This window comes from Anomalospiza imberbis, chromosome 3, assembly GCF_031753505.1.
Source record: "Anomalospiza imberbis isolate Cuckoo-Finch-1a 21T00152 chromosome 3, ASM3175350v1, whole genome shotgun sequence".
NCBI classification, from domain to species: domain Eukaryota; kingdom Metazoa; phylum Chordata; class Aves; order Passeriformes; family Viduidae; genus Anomalospiza; species Anomalospiza imberbis.
The window spans coordinates 49,295,020-49,317,023 of record NC_089683.1 but is presented as its reverse complement, the minus strand read 5'-3'; the positions used below and the strand labels follow the sequence as shown (position 1 = coordinate 49,317,023).

The window sequence follows — 22,004 nt, the reverse complement described above, 5'->3', positions numbered from 1 at the left end:
AGCTGGAACATACAGCTCCATTGTGAACCAATTGGTAGCCATAAATCATGGTCCCTGGCATGCCAGAATACAGAGATTACAAGTGATCCATCCTAATGGACCTGATGGTGTGTCAAAGCTTTTCCAAATTTGTTTTGGATGGCATGTGTCTAAGCATTTCTGAGATGGCAAAATGATGCCTCTTACCACATATTTTATCTCTTACCAAGGTAAATTGGGACCTAAAAAGGTCTGTAAGTTTTGACAAACAATATACAATGCAGATTAAATCACCAGTGATCCCAGTGAAGAAAAATATTAATAGATCTGAGTAAATAATGGAAGGAAACTAGCAGGGTCAAATAAATCTGGGTTCCTGTTGCAGTGAAGTAGAATGACTCTCGTGTTCTGAGGTAGACTTCACTGTTTCAGTGGAATTGCTGAGAGAAGGTGGGCTGATTTTTCAAAATACTCATTTTTCTGCATCTATGCAGCAGACTTTTAAACCATTTTATACTTGTTTTCCAGTGAAATAAAGGGAATGAAGGTCTTTTTGTTCTTTCTGCAATGCCTCATATTCTGAAAAGTGTTGTGCTTTAAAGAGCTTAAAGAAAAATTTTTGATTTGACTTCCCGCCTCCTACATTTTAGAATTTGAATTATAAGTATTAAGAACTTGAATTATAAGAAACTTAACAATATGTCAAAAGTTGCACAAATCTGTTCCCTCTACATGTAGGCTTTCAGTTTCCTAATTTCATATGTGTTTCCACAGTTGTAGTAATGCCATCATCACAGAATTTGCAGCATGGAGTACTTCAGAAATATCTCAGGGTGCACTGGAATACTACAGTGGTCGTCTGTTCTGGATTAATAGTCTTCAGTTCATTACAGTCCAGGAAGTCAATCAGAGCCTTAGCATTCCCTTCTCACAACCAGCACAGTTTACAGCCTTTACCCTTGTTCAGGCATCACTTAAACCTTTGCCAGGTACAATATTTTCTTTATCTAAACTCCTCAATAAAGGCATTCACTGTCAGCCTGAAATTCTTCATTCTTGAAATTCTTTAGGCATTTGACAAAAGATAAGGACAACAGCAACTTATTAATAAATATATTAATAACTTATTAATAAATATATCAGGATACACCTGATATATGTATATACATATATATCACCTGATACATATATCAGGATAATATGCAATTATAAAAGCTGATGGTATATGTATGGATAAAAATAATATGTGTTGTTGTTATTTATTGTTTCTATTTAATGTTGGCTTACAGGATTTACTTTCATGTTCTAAGACACATTTGAATAGGCCACCGATTCGTCACATTCCTTAGATTATTTTTATTTCTTCTGTTTATGGACAGGAAATTTTTCTTCTATGCCAAAAGTGATTCCAGATTCAGTGCCAGAGTCTTCTTTCAGAATTAAAGGAAATTCCACAAGTTTCCACATCACTTGGAGTCCCTCCACAAAGGTGGAATGGGCAACTGTCTTTTACTGCGTGGGATCAAAAGCTCTACAAGTGAGGATACTGATGCAATCCCTCCCTATAATCTACATGTATTACTGCATCTACTTGCTGATACAACTATTTTTAAAAAGAAATGTAGTTTGTTTCTTCTCTGGCATTTACAAATTGGTCAAGAACCAAACTAATTTGCGAACACAGTGCAAGTTGTCCAGTTTCTCCACCACTGCAGTCAGCAGTGTCTCTGGGCTACTGGCTGGGATGTGAATAGCCAGGCAAGGAGATCACAGTGATCAAAAATTTGTGAGAAAGCCTCTCACAGTAACTCAGAGAAAGAAGTGTCCCCTGAGATGACAGTGGGACAGACTGTTCTTGAATGTGAAATCTAGCCTTCATCCTCTCTTTAGTGCATTTGGCAAGCTTTACTTTAAATTCAAAGGGTAGATTGCTGGCACATCACTACCCATCACTACAATGCCACAGGAGCTGGTGAAACAATGATCACTCACAGGAAGAGAAGCTGTGTTTTGATTTAGGTGACCAGTTTGGTGAGGGAATTTTAGAAAACTGAAGGCCTTTTGAGCAGGAAAAATGTCTTGCTTTATTTTGTTCTGTTTAATTTCATTTCCAGTCTCTGGAGAGTGAAGGATGCCTTCAACCCCATAATCTGACAGTGCCATCCTACCGAGTGGATTGGTTGGAACCATTTGCACTCTTTGATTTTACTGTCACTCCGTACACATACTGGGGCAAGGCACCAATGACATCTGTATCCCTTCGAGCCCCTGAAGGAGGTACTACTAAAATTTTGCATCCTATTCCTCATGTGTAATGGGTACTGGGAGCAGCTCAATGTTAGCAAGTGAAACCCTGGTGAAGGATGAGCAGCTTTCAGAGCTAGTTAGCTGCAGGCAGAGTTGCAAGGACATGTTCCTGAGTATCTTTGGCAATCATCTATTGCATACATAAATGCAGACAATTGAAGTAATTGAATTCAGAACAGAAAATGCAGGACAATATATCCAGCATGTACCTGTGACTATGAGCAAGAAAAAGAAACTGTATTCATTACAATGAACATGAAAGGCTGTATGCAATATCTTAACCACTTAGTAGATTTTTAAAAGATGTTATGCGCATTTTACTCTTGCTTCAGTGTTTATTTTTGTTCTTTTGCATATCAAAATTAAGTTAGCTAAAATACAGTGTTGAGTGACTGAAGCACTGAGAAAGCTTGTGAGATGCAGTAGATTTTGAAGTGAATAGTGGAGGGGATAGAATATGCTCTGTGTTGTAAAAATTTTTACAGCCCCATAGTTACATACAGGACTTGGCTAAATAAATATGTCCCAATCTCAGTGCAGGAGTGCATTTTTTTTTCCTGTTTATACTGCTCTTTCTTTTGTCTAGGCAAGTTAAAATCAGATAGCTTCACATCAATGAAAAACAGAAAGGAATAACCATTAAGTTTTAGATAATCTTCTGTAGAATTAGTTATGAGGTAGGGTTTGTGTTTTAAGAGGAGTATTTTGTTCTGTGTATTTTATCTTTATTTTTTATACAGTTCCTTCAGCCCCTAGGAACCCTAGAATATATGTGTTACAAAATAACCTACATGGAAGTGATGGGAAAGTCCTTGTGGAGTTCAGGTGGGACAGACCTGAAAGGGATAATGGAATATTAATGCAGTTCAGGGTTTGCTATCAGATAGTGAATCAGACCAGCACTGCCAGCACTTTCATGGAGTGGATTGAAAGCAATGTTATACCCACCCAGATGCAGTTTTCCCTCAAGGATGTGCTTCCCAGCCTCACAGTAAGGTTTCAGGTATGAAAAATGACTAAGCTTGTCTCATGCTAGATGGTAGACGTTATCTGTGCAGTCTGATGTGTTTGCCTGGGAGATGTTTTTTGGCTTGGGGCAAGAGCTTGTGGTTTCTGTTTGTAGAACTGCTGATTTGCTGACTCACCTATGGATACCTGGCTTAACCTCTCTGTGTATCATGTTGTTCACTTAATGGTGAAGCCCAAAACTTTTCCAGAGGTTTCCCCGAGCCATTGCTAGAAACTTCAAGTTGAACACAGATTCACCTGATCTGGTGGAGAGTGACAGGCCTTTTGAACAGAGCCACAGTTTGTGAAATTCAAGGACTCATGTGACTTCCATGGAAAGAGACTTCCAGTTCAAAACTTGTCAAGGAGTCATATATTCATTGGTATAAATGTTTTGGAACAGACAGAATGTGTGCTTAAAAGACAAGTTAAAAGCATTAGAGCATGTAACAGACCAGATACTAATAAGAGAGAACACCATGTTGGTTGCAGGATCAACAAATAGTAGGAATTGTTCCAGGCTGGGAAAGGAAACAAAAAGACTGTCTGGAGTCCTTTTAGCTCTAACTGTTAGATGCAGCATGGATTGTCAATCTCTGGGCGACTGCTTAAAGTTCTCTTCATAGCCTCGGTCTCAACTTGAATGTAGCCTTTGAACTGACCAACACAGCCTTATGTCGAACAGATCACACACTTATGTTCCTAGATGACATAAGTCAGACAGGGGTTTTGTCTCTGTTGACTCTACAGGCTCTCAAATGCAGTCATTTATGCTGTTACTTAACATAAATATCAATCTCCTGTCCCACAGGTGCAGGCCTTCACCTCTGTAGGTCCAGGACCTTTGTCTGATATGGCAGAGAGGAATTCATCAGGTATGGATGATTTAGTTGCCATCTCATGGTTTGTGTGCAATAGCTGGTGAAAATGACAGTACAAGAATTTGACAATCTAATAAACAGCCTCCAACATTTTATGTAACATGCAGCAGACGCAAAGGAAGAAATGGTTACATCCTCTGATACCAAAGATTAACACATTCCTTATCATTAGACTAAATTTTGGGAATTTCAAACCTTTCCTCAAAACTATGCTAAATTAGCTTTTCTATACAAGTCCAGGGTAGCAAGGAACAGTAGGTTTTCACCTGTAATCTGTATCCTGCTAGAGATCATAATATATTTCTAGTTTGGCTGTTAAAGGTAATTAAATGAGCAAATCTGTTTTACTGTGCTTAAATTTGTTAGGTAAGCATTCACAATGCCACTGAAAATATCTCAGTAGTTTCGCTGTGATGACGAGAGGGCATCTCATTACTTTATTTATTTACTGTGGCATGCAACCAAATATAATAAGTTCAGACCCATTGTTTATTTGTATCTCATACTTGCTTTCCTTATGAATGACTCTGTTTATCTAGGATGAGTTTTTTTTTGTTAATTGTTCTGTGCCCTTTTCCTTCCAGATCTTTTTCCTATCCCAATTCTAATAACTATTTCTGCCAGCAAGTTGTTTCTTACTGACATAGACAGTGGTCATACCATATGGGAACTTTCAGCCAAGACTAATGTAAAGGACATCTGTTATACTGCTAATGATGACAAAGCATACCATATCACTGAAGATTCTCTTTTTATTCTGAATATACAGAATGCTTCAATGTTTCAGGTATTCCTTTGTTCACTCCCTTACGTGAGAGAATCTAGGAAAATTATCATTATGTGACCATTATTTCCATTATTTTATGGCCAACTGTGTTTTTGAAAAAGTAAAAATGACCAGTGTATGCTATTGTTAAAGTTGTCCTATTAATCAGAAATCATTTACTGACATCTGCTTTCTTGATATTTTTATCAGATGTTCAGTTTAAAATTCATACCAGTAAATACAAGAAATATGTATTTTGTATCACATTTAATTTAATTTTATTTTATTTACATCATTCTAATTTCAAGAATATGGAAGCAACAATTGATATTTGTGAAACAATAGTTTTGATTTATCTAAAGATATTGCCAATCCATGACACATCTTTGTATTTTGACTTCTACTTCCCAAGTAGACATTTTTCTTTCAGAAACAGATTGGTTTTCATAATGTCTTAACATCAGGTTGGAAAATTCTGTCCTTTTAATTTTTTTTTCTTAAGTTTTTCAAAGATGTGCATCTTCACAATGTCACAGCCATCACAGTTGACTGGATTGCAAGACATCTCTTTGTTGCCCTGAAAACACCACAGAATGAGACTCAAATATTTTTTATTGATCTTGAGCTCAAGAAAAAATCTCTAAAAGCCTTGAACCAGCAGCTCAGCAGAAGTAATTCAACTGTATCATCTCTCTTATCATATCCTTTCTTAAGGTAAGGCACATACTGCTAATAACTTTTTTAAAAGCAAATTTTAGACATGATTTTCATTAAAACTTGAACTCTTAAGGACCAAAAAGGACTTTTTATAGTGGATGAGTTTTGGCATTATGTAATTCTCAGAAAGTTTTGGATATAGTGCCACTTCAATACTGCTAGTTGAGCTTGGACATATCTAATTTCAAAAAGATGTCTTTGTTTGAGTAAAGAGTTCAAATTATGCTTAAATACTGATAGGTTCTTCTACATGAGTAATGCAAATGAAGGTCAGCACCAGAAAAGAATTCTTTACAGTAACTATTTTATCCAGAATTTGCATTTAGATTGGTTAGGTTGAACTTTTCCTACTGAAAACAATGCATTTTCTTTGATAGCCGCTTGTACTGGATGGAAGAGTTTGACAATGGCAGCTGTATGTTTTATTATGATATTCTGAACAAAACCGTGCACCACATCTTGGGACATGGCTTGGTAGAAAAACAGACGAGGAACTACTGCACCTGTAACGTCACAGAAGCAGAGCTAGGAAGACCTATGAGTATAGATGTGTCTGACTCCAAAAATCCCCAGCTGCTTTTCATCAGAGGAAGAGATGAAATATGGTCCTCCGATGTAGATGGTTGCCACTGCTGGAGAACTATCAAAATACTAAGTATTCAAGGTCTGAGTGTCTTTTATTTTTCTAGGTAGTTTGTGATTCTTGCTGTCTCTTACTTCAAACAACATTCATGTCAGAAAATAGCATTCATGAAGCACTTGGTTTACACAACTGATTCATCGGTAGTCAGTATGGACAAAATGTTTGTGTTCTGTCTTTCCAGCTGTGTACCCCGTTCATACAAACTAGGAAAAAGAGCAGTGTGAAGATATTTACTGATGCAAATGTGTTTTCTAGTAAGATGTGAAAGAAATCTACGGCCTCAAGCACTGCTTGTCAATAGATTGCACTTAGAATATTAACAGTATTTTGCTAGGGTTTTGTATTAGCTACACCTATTGCAGTTTATCTCAATGAAAAGATACAGCAGGAACTTATGCCTGAAAATGACATTGCAGACTTCGTCATGTGGGGAAGGTACTTTACACGGGTAGGGTCTTGTAGGACAAGTTATCCATGTTTCACTTCTTGTGATAATAACGCTCTTCGTTGCTCAGTTTTCAGCTCAGTTTCGGAGGTGTGCTGGTAAAGCTGCTCTGTTACCAGATGAGTCATCGTAGTTGTTCCTGAGAGATGGCAGGCAGATCATGGTGGTTTTTATCTTGGAAAAAAGATAAAAGTTTCTTTAGACAGCTCTTGCTTTCATGTTTTATTTCTTTTGTTTTTTAATTGAATAGCAGTTCTCATCATTATGGGTAATTAAACACCTTAAAATCTACACCTGTAAACAGGAATAGCAGTGTCTCAGCTTCATGAGACCCGCTGGAAAATATCAGAAATCTCTTCTCAAGGGGAGGTCATTGAGGATATGGTATGGCCAAGATGGCTATATTGAGTCACTCTGAATACAAGCACCCATCTGCTCTTGTAAAATCATCTCATCAGGGATGACTATAAAACTTATTAATCCAATGTTTTCCCACAGGTAATAAAATTGGCAGCTTGACTGCAGATAAGAAATTTATATACTGGACTGTTGAAACAAAGGAATACACTGAAATTTGGCTAGCAAATAAAGAAAGCAGAAGACAGTTTCTTCACAAGAGAACAAACCACACACTGAAAATCTTAGCTTACAGCTCAGCAGCACAATCATATCCAGGTAGAGTGGATTTGGGTTGTTTTGTGAATGTAACCAGTTTCTATCAGAGCATGTATTTAAGTTGCAGATGTGTATTTACATAAAGTATGCTTCATGGATTCAGGTACCTGCTAGAGAAAAACATTTGAACATTTTAAAAAGGATGACTATAAGGACTGGCCTTGTGTTGGATACAATGGAAGGTCATGATGAACATTTCCCCTGTTTGTTAATGCCAAACTATGCCTATTTTCAAAGTAGTGTCAGGCATGGAGATTTAGAAAAGGAGGTGCACGTTACAGCACAGAAAAAGAGCTAACATGTTCCAGTGTTGTAGCAAGAGTTTGATAGTGATACCTGTTGTGACACAGATTTCTGAGTTTGTTCAAAACTAAAACAAAGGTCTGTCCTTCCAAAGATAAAGAAATAAGAACTCTGCTTATTAAAGTGATTTATAATGAAGTACCCAAGAGACAACTACAGGTTCCATTATAGTAGACCCAGGCTTCACTTAGAACTCCTTATGTTTTAAACAAACTATTGTAGAATGATGATGAAATGAATAAAACATTAGTTTTAATAGAAAATTAGGATTCATGGTACATATAGGGATTATCTTTGTAAATGCAGAGGTTTAGAACACCTACTAGCATGATGAATATATTCAAAATAATTATTGAACTCCAATTTTGCATAAAAAACCTGGCAAATATACAAATGAATATTTTAACAAGATGAACCTCTTTGGAATAAAAAAAAATTCACATTCTTTTGAGTAGCTGGTACAGTCATGCCTGCCTGTGACTGCTCTGACCAATGCTCAGGCTATTCTTGCCAGCACTCTGGGCATGTTTGTTCTCATGAGATCTGTGTGGGCTTGGCTTTGGTGTAGGAGCCTGGTTTGGCCCTGGTACAGAATGTGCCAATCCCTATCCCCAGGGACAGGCTTTCCTGCAAGAGCTCCAGGCTTGGCTGGTGCAGAAAGGGAAGAACCAAATTTCAGTCCAAATGGTTTATTTCTATCCAGAGATCCTCACGGAGATTTTCTAATTTACATTGACAGCTGCAAATGTATTTGGAGGAATATGCATGAACCTGACTTTTGTAGCAATGGCAGGGTTGCTCACTTTGGGAGAAAATATCTTAACTATGAGGTCAGTTGTTGTGGCCGAAGGGCAAGATCTGGTCCTTGTACCTCCTTCCCTGTGCACATGCCTAAATTTCTTCCTTCTTAGCAGGAAGTCAATTTAATTTATTTTTATTTTGCTTTTGAAAGTACATCAAGTGATGAGGAATTTTCTCCAGACTCCTTTTCTACCTCCCAAATTTGTGCCTCATTATCTGCTGTTACATTACATATGGAAAGCTGTTTGGGAGAAAAAAACAGATAACATTTAATTGCTAGAGAAAGGCAATGTCTATGCAGCATATGTCTTTCCTGTAACAGGCAAGTTTGGGCTCATCTGTATGTACTGCCCTGACAACACAGAAACTGTAATTTGCTACATCTTCTACAAAATGTAGCAAATTGTAAAAACTGCATCTTTTACTTCAACAAGAACCTAAATACTTTAATAAAAAGTTTTATCTTGTTAAAGATAAATAAGAGTTTCTCTGAGTACCACTATTTCTGTGTCCATGAAAGTAATCAAATAAAGGTGGAATTTTTTTCTGTTTCTTTTTGTAAGAGCAGAAAGAATAATTTGTACTTATGCTTTCTCATATGAATGGTGGTAGAATCCCATGCAAGTTTGGATTGGTCCAGTCACAATTTTAATTTTTAACCTTTTGATGTCTTTCCTAGATAAAAGATGCCTGTTTCTCTTGCCAGACACTGAGAAACCTACTATCCTTGCTGTGACTAACACCAGTTTTACATTAAGCTTGCCATCTTTCACACCACAGCAGCTCTGCCCTGGCATATCCCAGCCTACACCGACGTACCTGGTATTTTCCAGACAAATGACAAACCTCTGCAGGAACTCAAGACAGTGTTTGTCTGCTCCACAGCAAAAAACATTGGTATGGCTACTTCACACAGAAATGCATGGGATATCATCTATAAACAGGGAATGTGATTTCACTTCTAGTGATTTAATGAACCATTCTGTAGCTTTCTGTCAGTGAGTTTTTCCATTTCTACATCCCAACAGTAATTGTCCTTTCTCTATGGTATTTGGTAAGTGGTAGATTTCTTAATTTTCCTTTGTGCAAGAACCCCCCTACTTTTTGTCTTGTTTTTTTGGTATGTGCTTTCTTTTCTGTAGGGACCTATTACTGAAACTGTGATTCTAACATACTTTTTTTAAACACTAGAGTGTATTACAATGCAAAACCACTAGTGTATTACTTTTTTAACACACATTTCATTGACAGATGATTGGGTTGACATATGACTCTCTTTTCTAAGAAGGCATATTTATTATCTGGTTTTGACTTACAGGAATATCAGGGTCCTATTGCTGTCTTAGAGAACTTACAGCCATTTTCAAGTTATGCCATACAAGTTGCAGTGAAAAACTACTATTCAGATGAGGAAGTGCTGCCTGTGGGAGAAGGCACAGTTGGCACAACTCTCTATGGAGGTTTGTTTCATATTTTATTTTGAATTTGAACAGAATTCTCATCTCAGCTAGAGAAAGGTGTATGCAAGTTTGGGTTGTAAGTCAGAAAGTGGACAAATAGTCTGTTTAAAATATAAGCTGGGTAGATCTTCGCAAGGTTTTGGCAAGAAGACTTGATGAATTTGAAAGATTCATTCAATATATTTGTATATATTCTTTAATACTTTAGCTTATTTGCTTCCTGAGGAAAAATAAATTATGGTTAAAAATGGCTAAACAGTTGCAGTTTCTGCCTTGCACCACATCTTTAAGTAAGTTGTATTTGAATGTAGGTGTGGTTATGTATGTTTAAATATCTGTGTTATGTATTCGTTCAGTGTTAAGATTTTTTCCCTTGGTTTGATGTCACTCTCATGATTGCTCTTTCTAAGGGTAATACAGATTTGTTTTGTTGTGAACCAGGCTCAAAAGACAACGCTTCATTTTCACTTTTGGCCTGATCTGAATGAAAACAGCTCATTTTCAGTTGATTTCAAGAATTTTGATGTGCCCTTTCAGTCCTTGTTCTTTGAGAATAGTACAGTCTGAGCTAGATGCCTCCCATGCTTGTAAATACCTCAATTAGGGCAGGAAGATGCTTCTACTCATTCCCTGCTTCACTCTACCTGTTTGCAGCTGTGGGGCAGCTACTGTGCCAGCCTCCTTGAAGCTCTTGATGTCTTCCAGAAGGAAAAGGATAACACAAAAGGTGCATGCTATGCTTTTGCATGTATTGCAGCCCAACCCAATAGAACTACCTTGTTCAGCACTTTTTCTTGTTTTGCATGTGTAATTTTGTACATGCACACTTGTCTTTATGCGGAGCTGCCTTTGTGCTCCTCTTCAGATAACTTTCTCAGTGCTTCTGCTGAACTCCCTTTCTGAAAACACAGAAAGCCATTACAAGAGCTAGCTATTTCCCGTAGTGTACGTAGTGCTCGCTCTTCTCTTGCGTCAGTTTTGCTCTGTTGTTCCTGGTGTCACCAGCCAGCGTCACCTTGATCTACATAAATTCTTCACTTCCAAAGCCATCAGGCACCTCTCTTAATTCCTAAGTCAGAGAGCCAGAATTACAGCCAAGTCTACATGACAGCATATCTGTGTTTTGCTGAAAGACTGGGAAGGTGCTACGTAGGAATACTTGGTTTTGAACTCACTGGGATGTGGGAATGCTGTAGCCTCCATCTTCATTAGTTTTCTTGCCTGGGTCTTGTCCTGCAGAGTTGGAGCAGTTCTTTTTTTGAAAGAGGGAAAGGGAGTGAAACTGAGAGGCACAGCAGCCTCTGGCCCTTGGCTCCCTTAGCCCAGCTGCATCAGGGCTGGCTGTGGCTGGCACAGAGCCATGCAGGCTGCACAGCTGCGCATGTGGATATTGCTGTGACATGCAGTGAGGGAGCCACAGCAGGACTCCTAAGGTTTTCCTTCACCTCTTTTTACCTCTCCTTGGATTTTGGCTGCTTCAGAAGTTGATGGAATAACTGGAATTGAAGTACAGACAGCCACCACTGCGTTTTTCTTACTTTCCTCAGTGTCTCTTTCCCCTAGTGATCAACAGTGCTCAAGAAAACATTTTATCCAGAATACCTGTCAACAAGTACACTCCAGGAGTCCCGATTTCCCTTTTCCTTTCCTTAGGGATGCACTCTTTAAAGATTTCTTTAAAGGCTCATTCATAGAATAATCAGTCTCTTTTTGCCACCATTGTCCAGAGGAGAGCATCGCCTGAGAGCCGCCAGTGCCTTCTCTTATGCGCAGATCATTCCCTGTTTTTTTTTATACTGGGAGGAGTCACATTATTTCCCTTAAAAACCCTCTTTTTAAGGTGAACTTTTTATCTTTCAAATGGAAGTGAAACAAGAGGTGCAGGCATATTGCCACCCTTCTCATGGAATCCAGACATGCTATACTTTGAGAGTTTCTAGTTCAACTATGCTGGGTATTTTTCTCTTAACAGTCAGATCCCTTAGCATCTGCACCATAAAGCAAATAGGCTCCCTTCCTATCTGGATCTCTGAATATTGTGAGAATACTGGTCACTTCTACCATGCCTGCAGTGAGAGGACTGGAGGCAGTGGCCTTTATCTGAGATGGGAGATTCAGATTAGACATCAAAAAAATGTTTACACTGTTCAGGTGGTCAGGCACTGGAATAAGTTTCCCAGGGAGGTGGTGGATTCACCAACCCTGGAGGTGTTTTGAGGCACCTGGTGTTGGGTGATGTAGTTTAGTGGTTTAGGGGTCACAGAGGTAGCTTTGGTTGACAGTTGTATTTAATGATCTGAAAGGTCTCTTCCAATCTTGATGATTCAACCTTCCTATGCAGTCTGTGGAGAAAAACGAACAATCAAAAAACCCAAAACTACCCAACCATTCTAGCCTTCTATGAATAGATTTCAATTCTTTGCATGGGATTCCACATCTGTAGTATAAAATTTGTGTGACACATTGATTGAATAATATTAAATACTATTGGGATGTGGAAAGAATTGACACAGTTACTTTTTTGTATGGTAAACTGTGATATCCTGCAGCAATGTACACCCTTTCTGTGATGAAACATAAAGGTAGAGTACGAAATGGGAGACTGGATTGCTTCACTCAAATGGAATTTTTTAGTCTCATGTTAAAATGAAACATGAAACTCAGAATAGGTTTCTCTAGTTGGGACAAAATGAAAAATCTGGATGAAAATCAAGTCTTAGACAAAAAGCAAACCAAACCAACAAAAAACCCTCACCTCACCCCAGCCTACAAACACTGAGTATTTTGAATAGATATTTGTATCAGCATTCAGAGCTTTACACAATTTGTGGAAAAACTTCCAGCCAGCTGTAAATAGAAGGTATATGTGTCCTGACACTTATGTTTGCAATTTCATGAATGTAACTGCCAGTTTAAATTGTAATCAGATGCTGCTAGAGCCTCTTGAAGTGTGTACACTATTTAACACCTCTGAAGCTGTGTGAATTCCCTCAATGGCTTTTTCTCAATTCTCTAATGAAGTGAAAGAAGCTTGGAATAATTTATGCTTTCCATCAGATAGCAAGATAGAGGGAATGAAAAAAAGAGGAAGACAATGTATTGCTCTTGCCACAGAGTGTCACTCTTTCTCCACATATGTTTTAGCTAGACAAATAAGAAATTTGTCCTTTCCTAGTCTAGTTTCTGTATATTTCATTAAATAATCTGTAGTCTTGCTACTAGGATATGAATTAAAACATATGGACTCATAATTTTGATATGTTGGGAACATAAATAGTGTTAAATACTTGTTAACTTTTTACCTCTCTGGACAGCTTAATAGGAAATAAAGAATTTTTTATTCAGAGTAGGACCCTGCCATATACCATTACAAAGTCCATTATCTTAATGCTTCAAAGGAAGGATTGACTTTTCCAGAACAATTAATGATTAACCAGCTGGTATGAACATCTGACCAGCAAACCAATTTCTTCCTTACACAGCTCAGCCAGACTCTATTTCTGAGAAAAATTTTAAATGATGGGAAATAATGCTTAGTTTTGGGTTTTCTTCCCTCATAATTTTCTGTTCAAGAAAAGACTTTCCAGTTGGAATAGTGCACAGGAATTTTTTTTTTTGGTGTGTTCATATTCAAGTAAGCACGATATTAAACTCACATCTGAGACCCTGATTAGGAAACTAAGAAAGAGCAGGAATTCAGTGATATGACTGTAAATGTAGAGGTATGGGGCAGCAGCTGTTTTCTTGTTGTTGTTCAGTTTTTGGGGTTTTTTTGTCTGCTTGCGTATTAGGATAGCCAAGAAGATACTAAAAGTCCCTCAAAATATTTTGAACTTGTCCACAGCTGACTGACTATACCAGAATATGAGTTTTACATGTGTAGAGTTTCAGTTCTGTGAATGAATCATAGTAATACACCGACACCCTTCTTTTCTTTCCTTGGTGACATTCCTTGACTACTCTAAAAGGGAGATTAATTTTTCTTTCTGTTTAAGTCCCAGAGGCAGTTAACACCATTAAAACATTAGTTTTGTCTGACACCACCATCAACATATCTTGGAGTGAACCTCTGAAGCCAAATGGACCTCTTGAATCCATCCGCTATCAAATCTCTGTCAATTTACTGCCTCCTGTCCCAGCGACACCTTTACGAAAAAGTGAATTTTCAAATGGGATGCTTGCCTGGTCTGTCAGTGGGCTCCAGTCTGGAACAAATAATTCATTCAAGGTATAATTGCAAGTAGTTTTACTGGTTTGTTCAACCTGCAAATCTTTAGACTTCTCTTCTGCAAAGCAGACAAATGAAAGTATGCAATGTGGATTCGTAAGAACAAAATGCACTGCTTCTCCCTTTACAGATGAAGGCTTAAAAAATAATAAATTATGTGTCTGGACAGCAGATCCATGATCAGAGTGGCATTCTCAAAAGTAACCAAGTAAACATGTTGTCTGCAGAATATGCTCTGGGTATCACAAATAGAGTGATTTACACCGTTGGGAGAACATTCAGATGATGGCAGGAGGGTATCTGTAGGTCCTAATTTGATTTTTTGCTTTTGTTAATGATTTGGATAATATCATGGGTAATATGTATACACACACATACCTAAATACCTGTATGTATGTATCCAAGTATGCATACCTAACAGATCATATTTGCCTGTGGCTTAGTGAAAAGCAATGTGCTAAGGCACCTATTGACTTTGTGTTTCTGTGGTTCTAAAACACTGCCTAATATGTGATGTGACATCTGCATGTCTGTGTAAGAGTCTGTGGCATTTAAGAAAGATCTAGAAAGAGAAGGGACTTGGTAGAAATCTGAGATGAGAAACTAAGGAGAGTCTCTGTGGAAGGGTATTCCTGGACAGGAACTTTCAGCCTGAAGGTATATAACCCTGCAGCTATAAGGTGCAAAATCTTTCTACACCTTAATCTCTATTGCCTGAATACTGTAATTTGAAACATTGATCTTCCAAACTTGGTGTTGCAAAAGCAAAGCTGCCTTTCCAACTGCTCTGGTATTGTACAGTTGATCCATTGCCTTCCTAGGTTCTTGCTTTTCATCCTGATGAGAACTGGTTTTCTGAAAGTGTCCCTGTCATTGCAAAAACTTTTGAGACTCCAGCTGCACCTATCAACATAGTCCCCAGAAATACCAGCTTCCAGCTAGAATGGAGAGCTCCTCTGCACATCAGTGAAACCAGCTTCTGGTTTGAGCTGCATAAGGTAAAAATTCCTCTAAGGTTTGGGGTATGGATTTTCTTCAGATCAGAGAAAATTTAACCTACTCTGGCCTGGTAAACAGGACAGGGTGGGTGGCAGGATGTACATGAAGAGTCTCAGTGGATAATTTGGGCACGGTGATGTCAGTCTTAGCTGCTCAGCAGGGGCAGGATGGAGTCAGCATTTGCCAGGAACAAGGAGGAGTGCAGCTGTAGCATTTAGTACTCCATAGTGCCAAAGGACATCCTGGATGACCTCACCAGAATTCCTTCTGAGTCTCCTGTTTCAGCAGTCCTATCCCTGTTTCCACACTGACCTGCCCCATCTGGGATTGCAGTTGCAAATCCTATGTCTGTCTCACATAAGAAAAAGAAGAAAAGGGTTTTCAGCAACAAATATTAGCTACAACCTAGTTTTTGATGCCACAGAAAACACGAGGTCCAAGGAGTAAGAAGTAAGCGCTGCAGTGAGAGCAGCATGCATGGAAACTTCTGACTTCAACAGCTGAACCACTGGATGCAGAAAAAGTCATGTCCTAAACTAGATCATGCAGATTCTTTACTATAGAGAATCAGATTCAATAGACCTACACCAAGGATTTTGCTGCCTTAAAATAAATGTCACATCACAATTCCCCTAAGCCACCTCCTTTCAATTGCATCATGGCAAGCTGAACTCACGGGCACAATGATCCAGAAATATAAGGGGAAGACTCCTTTTGGCTGTGTAAAGCAGGCACTTAATCTGTTCTTTGTTACTGCCAAGACTTGTAGGATTCCTGAAAACAAAGAAGAAAATTAGGGTTTGTGTCCTTGGTCACTGAGAGGACAAAGTCCCATAGTTGAAAGAGCACCTGCGTCATGTTTCCACTATGATATTAAGAGGTGGTAAAGTAGTTAATCTACCCAGGAATAGAACTGTGACACACTTTCAGCAGAGCAAGAAAGTTGACCATAATGATATTTTATTTCTCTAGTGGCCAACAAAAAGTGACTGGTTTTCTCCTGTGAATGCTACATGCATAGGAAATCTTATTTACAAGTGCAACCTCACAGGAACTCAGCCTTGGACCAACTACTTTGTAAGAGTAACAGTAGTTTATGTTACAGGAGTGAAAAGCACTTCCTCTTCAACAAGCTTTAAAACTACAGGTAAGCACTTTACACAGGTTAACAAGATTTTAAGATTTTTTGCAGGATGTGAATATTAAACATAATATTTTCAAAAATTTAGCAGGGAATTTTCTTATACTAAGACCCAATAATTCTGTTTGTTTGAAAAATGAATATCACAATTCCATACCTTCAGAAGTAATAGGGGGGAAGAAATTAGATGCATTTCCAAGTGGAGCAGAGGAAAGAGTAAGGGGAGCTAAAATGAAATGCTTATAATGCAGGTGAACTCATTACTGGTGAAAGGCTGTATGTGAGTAAAAATTTTAGAATTTATCCATCAAAAAGAGAAGGCTAAGGATTAATTTTCTATAAGGACTATTAATATAGATCCTCCTTCCTTTAGTATGTCTAAACACCCTCGTGCACATCAGACTTTTCTCTGTGCCTGTTGGCCCTTTTGTCATGCTACAAACACATTTTAAGGGTTCTGTTTCTTCCCTTGTTTGACTTAAGCTGGTGTTCCCAGTAAGCCAGGAGTTCCTAAAAGAGCCGAAGACTCCAAAAACTCTCTACAGTGGGAAAAGGCTGATGACAATGGAAGCAAACTGACTTACTACATCTTAGAGAGCAGGTAAACATAAGGCACTCTTCCCACAGGTAGCAGCCCAGAACAAATCTGGGTGTGCAGGGCTTTTCATGTTGGCTCTGATGGGAAAAACAAAATGTATATGATGCAAAAGGCCCTTCCCATTGAAATCTCTTTCTTAGATATACTAAGTACCTATAATTTCCAGAAATTCTAGAAAACACAGAAGGAAAATAAATGCTAACATTTTCGGAGCAATCTTGAAAAACAATTATATATTTGGATCTATGTCAGTGAATTAGAAGATTTAGAGATAATTTCAAATCACAAATCTCAAGTTATACGTAGTATGTATTTTTGGCTAAAGTATATGTACAAATATATTCGTATTCAGAGGACATAAAAAAGGTGTTGTAATATTGCCAGAAATAAAGTATTTGCACTCATGTAAGATGACTGTATAATTTTTTAAGTGCTCTGTCATCAAATACCAATTGCCTGGGCTATTGATGTCACACTAGAGTGCCAGGTCACTCTGATTGCTGCACTGGCATTGGAAGGGCTGATTGGGCAGCTTAGAGTATATTGCTAGTGTATTGCTGTGGGCAGTGACTTTGAACTTCTAAGTTTTTGACCATGACTCTGGAGAGATTTCTTTAAAGCAGTTAGTGCAAATTTTCATTAATGCATTCTTTTAAAATTAGGAGAATCCATCTTCTGAGATATTCCAGTGATTGTTTGAAGTCATTACTGGTGGATGGAAGCAGTTTTCTAAACTCAGCCATTATTTCTTTCTCTGTGCTTATGAAAGCTAAGGACTGACATCACTCTGAGCTGGAAATGCTCTACCTATATAAGTTTTCACCCAGACATATTTTCCTGGTGCTGTAAGCTTCCTACAGCTCTGTGAGCATGCAGGAGCACTGACACGCATGCTCTAAGAAAACAATAATTTTGATATGCCAGGAAACAATCTGTACCTGACTTGCTGCAGATGGGTGAGAAAAGGTCTGTGCCAGGGCTGTGCATTAGCTGCTGTGCTCTCCAGGCTCCAGCTTCTTATTCATCTCTGGAATCATAATGCATCACTGAGGTGGTCTTTTAATGCAGTTAGCTTTTCTCTTGCAGTTTGAATGTACACAGGCTGATGGTTTTGACTGAATTTCTTCACACCAGGCAGAAAAATGTTAGGTCAGTTGCACAGCATTCTAGCCCTTTTAAGCAACCTCTGTTTTTCATACAGCTCTAGTGGCAACATGTACACACCAAGGGCATGAGTTTTCCCATGTCTTTCTGATTTAGAAGTGTTTGGCCTTTTTTCTTCATTAAAGTGTGTTGGGAGAATGAGTGACTTGCTCATGAAGGTCATTTCACATGATGTATTATGGTGTTGTGTGACACGAAATGATATTTCAGGTATGGCCTTTCAAGTTTAGGTAAGTGGTCTTCTTTTGGTTGGTGAATAATCAGCTCTGAATTTATTGTGAGCAATCAATCTCAGTCCAATGGGGAAAGGAAGAAATACACCCAGCAGTCAGCAGATACTATGGGAAAGTGACTAGCTAAAGAATGGTATCTTCATTGCCAATGACTCGCTTCCTATTTAGCTTGTGAAACCTGATGCACAAGAGACACTGAATTACTCTGGGTCTGGAAGGGCAAAAAGCTCTAGCACAGTAGAAAAATATAATTTTTTTTGTCAGAAAGCTAAATAAGAACGTTTTGAAATCTTGCCTGTGAGGCATATACTGTAACAGGTGAATCAGGCATATACTGAACAGGTTTTTGTGTCTAAAGTGTTCTAGTGTTTAATTTCCAATGCCAAGATAAAGATGTTTGGTTCCTAGCACTGCTGAAATGGCATGGCACAATTTTCTTCTCTGTAGCCAGAATCCCACGACCAGACTGAGCTTTTATGCAGGCAGAGAAATGCTGTGAAAACCATGAAACTGAAGCAAAGAATGGGCTGGGGGTGAAGCAGTAAACTGCCCTCGTGGCATTAATGACATTCCTGTGTCATGCTGTGCATGCTGCAGGAAACAGTCTGGCAACAGCAGCGATGTGAAATCCACATGGAAAGTGGTTTACAATGGCTCCTGTGGCAGTATTTGCACATGGAAGGCCAAGAACTTAGAAGGAACTTTCCAGTTCAGAGCAGCAGCTGCAAATGTGCTGGGACTTGGTGAATATAGTGACATTAGCATGGATATAATTTTGCGTGAAGGTATGTCTTGTACTTCTGTATTTTGTTAGTCCTTTTCTTTTGGTATTCTAAGTAGTCATATCAATTTAGGAACAGAGACTGGCTATTTTAATAACAATATTCCTGCAAAGGTAAACTAATGTCCCTAATAGGTAATAAGTGGTGATGTTCATATGGTGACCCCTGCTGCTAGTGCTCATCCAGGCTCTTTTGCTCAGAACAGTGGGTCTGAAAAGTGCTTCCACTCATTTATAGCACTTTGTCTCCTTGGCTCTGCCACCCTGCTTTATTATGTGATTCTTGATAAAAGGCAAGCTCACACATTGAGTAAAGATATCAGAATTACTTCTTGCCTTCAGACAGAATGTTAGACTTACACTTTGTAGGTGCTCTGGGAAATCCCACCTTGAGTAGTGAAAAAGTTCAGCATTTTCTATTTCTGCATACACATTAGGTCACAGGAATGACCAAAGTCTGGGGGAGAAGGTTTAGTCTGACTAAATACACATCCACATAGAGCCCACAAGAGAACTTTGTGCAGTTCTTTGACTTTTGACTTTTACATAGCAGGGAGTTTAAGGGTTCTCGCAGGTGTGCTCCGCTCCATGGGATTGACATTGCATGCATACACAGTAATTAAACAAATTTCCTTTTTCCTTTAACAGATAATATGATGTCCATGGGCACCGTCATTGCCATTGCTTCTGTGGTTGGAGTTGTTGTGCTGTGTTTGGCTGTGGTCATGCTATTTGGTTTTGGTATGTGATTGAGTTTTTTGTTTACCCTTGGTTTGCCAAGCCTCAGTGAAAGGCAGTTCAGATGGTGGAAAATGATTGGCCTCCACATTTAGGGAAATGCTCCCTCCCTAGGATGGGAGCTGGGAGGAATTTGTACATTCTCATTCTTTGAGGCCCTAGAGATGGCTTATTCTATTTTTGAAGGACAAAATCATCATATTATATGAAGGACAGGATAGAATTTTACTCCATCCTCAGGCATTTCTTGCTGTTGATAACCTGCAGGGAGAGCACAGGAGTGCTTAAGGAACTCTAATACTTGTGTGTATCCTTATAAAAACTGGACATTACTTTCAGAGTGAAACACCTAATGGTCTCCTTTTCTATTCCAGTATGGAAGCAAAGATTGAAATCCAGAAAACTGGCCTTGCGTGGACAGATAGTGTTTATCAAGGAAGATAAAGAACTAGCTCAACTCAGGGGGATGGCTGAGACAGTGGGACTAGCCAATGCCTGTTATGCTGTACGGTATGTCCTCAGAGCAAATGTATTTTCAGGACAGAAACATCGAAGAGGTCTTCCCTGGACCAGTTTACATCAGGGCACTCATCCCTGAAATCTCAAGGTAGAGTTAAGAGCTGCATGTTTGCTGCAGGGTAGGTCTGCTCTAAATGATGCCCTGCTATGTTGCCCCTCTGGCAGACAGCCCAGCCTGGATCACCCCCAGCCCATCCTTCATGTCACTCTGGCAAGAAGCACAAGTGCACAGGGAAGGAAGAAGACCTGGTGTTTTCCAGGAACTTCCAGAACATCCAGGCCTCACCTGAGCTCCCCTTAAATATACCTGATGAGACAAATAGTACCAGCTTCATTTGAATTTTGATAGAATTTCAGACATCCTTAGGTGAGAACAAGTGACTAGTATTGCTGTTTTGTAGCACTCTTCCTTCTCAAGCAGAGATTGAATCACTGCCAGCTTTTCCTCGGGACAAACTCAACTTACACAAATTGTTAGGAAGTGGAGCATTTGGAGAGGTATATGAAGGGACTGCAGTAGATATCCTGGCAGATGGAAGTGGAGAATCCAAAGTAGCAGTCAAGGTAATCACAACAACTTGTTCTCTTGCAACAGAATGGGATGGCAGAGAGATCTGGCTCAGAGATTTTATTTGAGAAATGGGTGTTGGGCTGATCTGGTTATTTCCCTGCAGTGTTTCTTGCAAATCTTTTAAAGCTCAGCCTTGTAGTGATTTCTGGAAAATAATGTGTATTTAAGGCCACATCTATGTCTGACTGTTTTACTTAAGCACCATGTGGTAACAGTGATGATGACCAAATGTTAATACAGTTCTGCTTTCTGTTGAGCAGACTTTGAAGAAGGGTGCGACAGACCACGAGAAGAGTGAATTCTTGAAGGAGGCACACTTAATGAGGTAGGGACAGCTTTGTCCCTGGGCACCCTTTAGAGCTGGTATCATCTGAGGGTGGTGGCTTTCCAGGGGAATGAAAGCAGCACTTTCCTCTAAACAGATTATTGTGGCATTTTTGGGGTGTTCTTGTTTCTGTCAAACAAGTAAACCACTACTGATGAATATCATGTAACTAAAGCTATAAATCTGATAAGCAAAATTTAAGATATAGACTGCAAGTTCAATATGCTCATATCATGGATTTATTTGGGATTGTACTGGCGTATTTCAGTATCTTTGCTCCCCTAAACCAAGCTAGTTGCTAAAGGCAATGGTCAGAATTCAACTAATCCCATTTTACTGAAGGAAACAAATCAGAACAAACTGATGCCTTAAAGTTGTAATTTACAGCAGAAGATATTTTTTAAAAATGTGCCACTAGGTGCTGCCACATACCCCTTCTACTGAGGTGGTGTTAAATTATGCATCTGTCACCACTGCAAGAATTTCACATAATAAGGTTTGTGTTTCAGCTGGAAATCTTGTTTTCTAGAGTGTCCCCAGAAACAAGAAGTTCAACTGAAGTTTTCAACTGGTACTATAAGACTGAAAGTGTAGTTTAGTTTCCAGATGAACTTTTGCACTTCTTTGACTTTTATTTCATGTGTGCAGAAGTAGAAGCAATTTTTTGAAAATGAAGGATTTATTTCTGTGCAGAAAATGTGGTGTGATTAAACTGGAAATTG

At 38.7% G+C, this 22,004-nt stretch overlaps 1 protein-coding gene across 4 annotated transcripts in view; it reads left to right on the top strand.

Moving 5' to 3' along the window:
- The window catches only part of ROS1 (ROS proto-oncogene 1, receptor tyrosine kinase), a 68,520-nt gene that overhangs the window by 25,703 nt on the left and 20,813 nt on the right, over window positions 1-22,004 (top strand). For 3 of the 4 annotated variants that reach the window (XM_068184320.1, XM_068184323.1, XM_068184321.1), the window contains 20 exons: window positions 754-968; window positions 1,359-1,516; window positions 2,094-2,256; window positions 3,027-3,289; window positions 4,106-4,169; window positions 4,760-4,962; window positions 5,444-5,655; window positions 6,036-6,322; window positions 7,245-7,421; window positions 9,205-9,422; window positions 9,844-9,985; window positions 13,981-14,213; window positions 15,035-15,211; window positions 16,185-16,359; window positions 16,837-16,954; window positions 18,946-19,133; window positions 19,778-19,870; window positions 20,242-20,377; window positions 20,788-20,950; window positions 21,218-21,282. In XM_068184320.1, the coding sequence (XP_068040421.1) occupies window positions 754-968; window positions 1,359-1,516; window positions 2,094-2,256; window positions 3,027-3,289; window positions 4,106-4,169; window positions 4,760-4,962; window positions 5,444-5,655; window positions 6,036-6,322; window positions 7,245-7,421; window positions 9,205-9,422; window positions 9,844-9,985; window positions 13,981-14,213; window positions 15,035-15,211; window positions 16,185-16,359; window positions 16,837-16,954; window positions 18,946-19,133; window positions 19,778-19,870; window positions 20,242-20,377; window positions 20,788-20,950; window positions 21,218-21,282 (3,450 nt within the window). Of the gene's footprint in view, window positions 1-753; window positions 969-1,358; window positions 1,517-2,093; window positions 2,257-3,026; window positions 3,290-4,105; window positions 4,170-4,759; window positions 4,963-5,443; window positions 5,656-6,035; window positions 6,323-7,244; window positions 7,422-9,204; window positions 9,423-9,843; window positions 9,986-13,980; window positions 14,214-15,034; window positions 15,212-16,184; window positions 16,360-16,836; window positions 16,955-18,945; window positions 19,134-19,777; window positions 19,871-20,241; window positions 20,378-20,787; window positions 20,951-21,217; window positions 21,283-22,004 lie in introns of those variants that run through there. The other variant, XM_068184322.1, reaches the window with a different exon arrangement.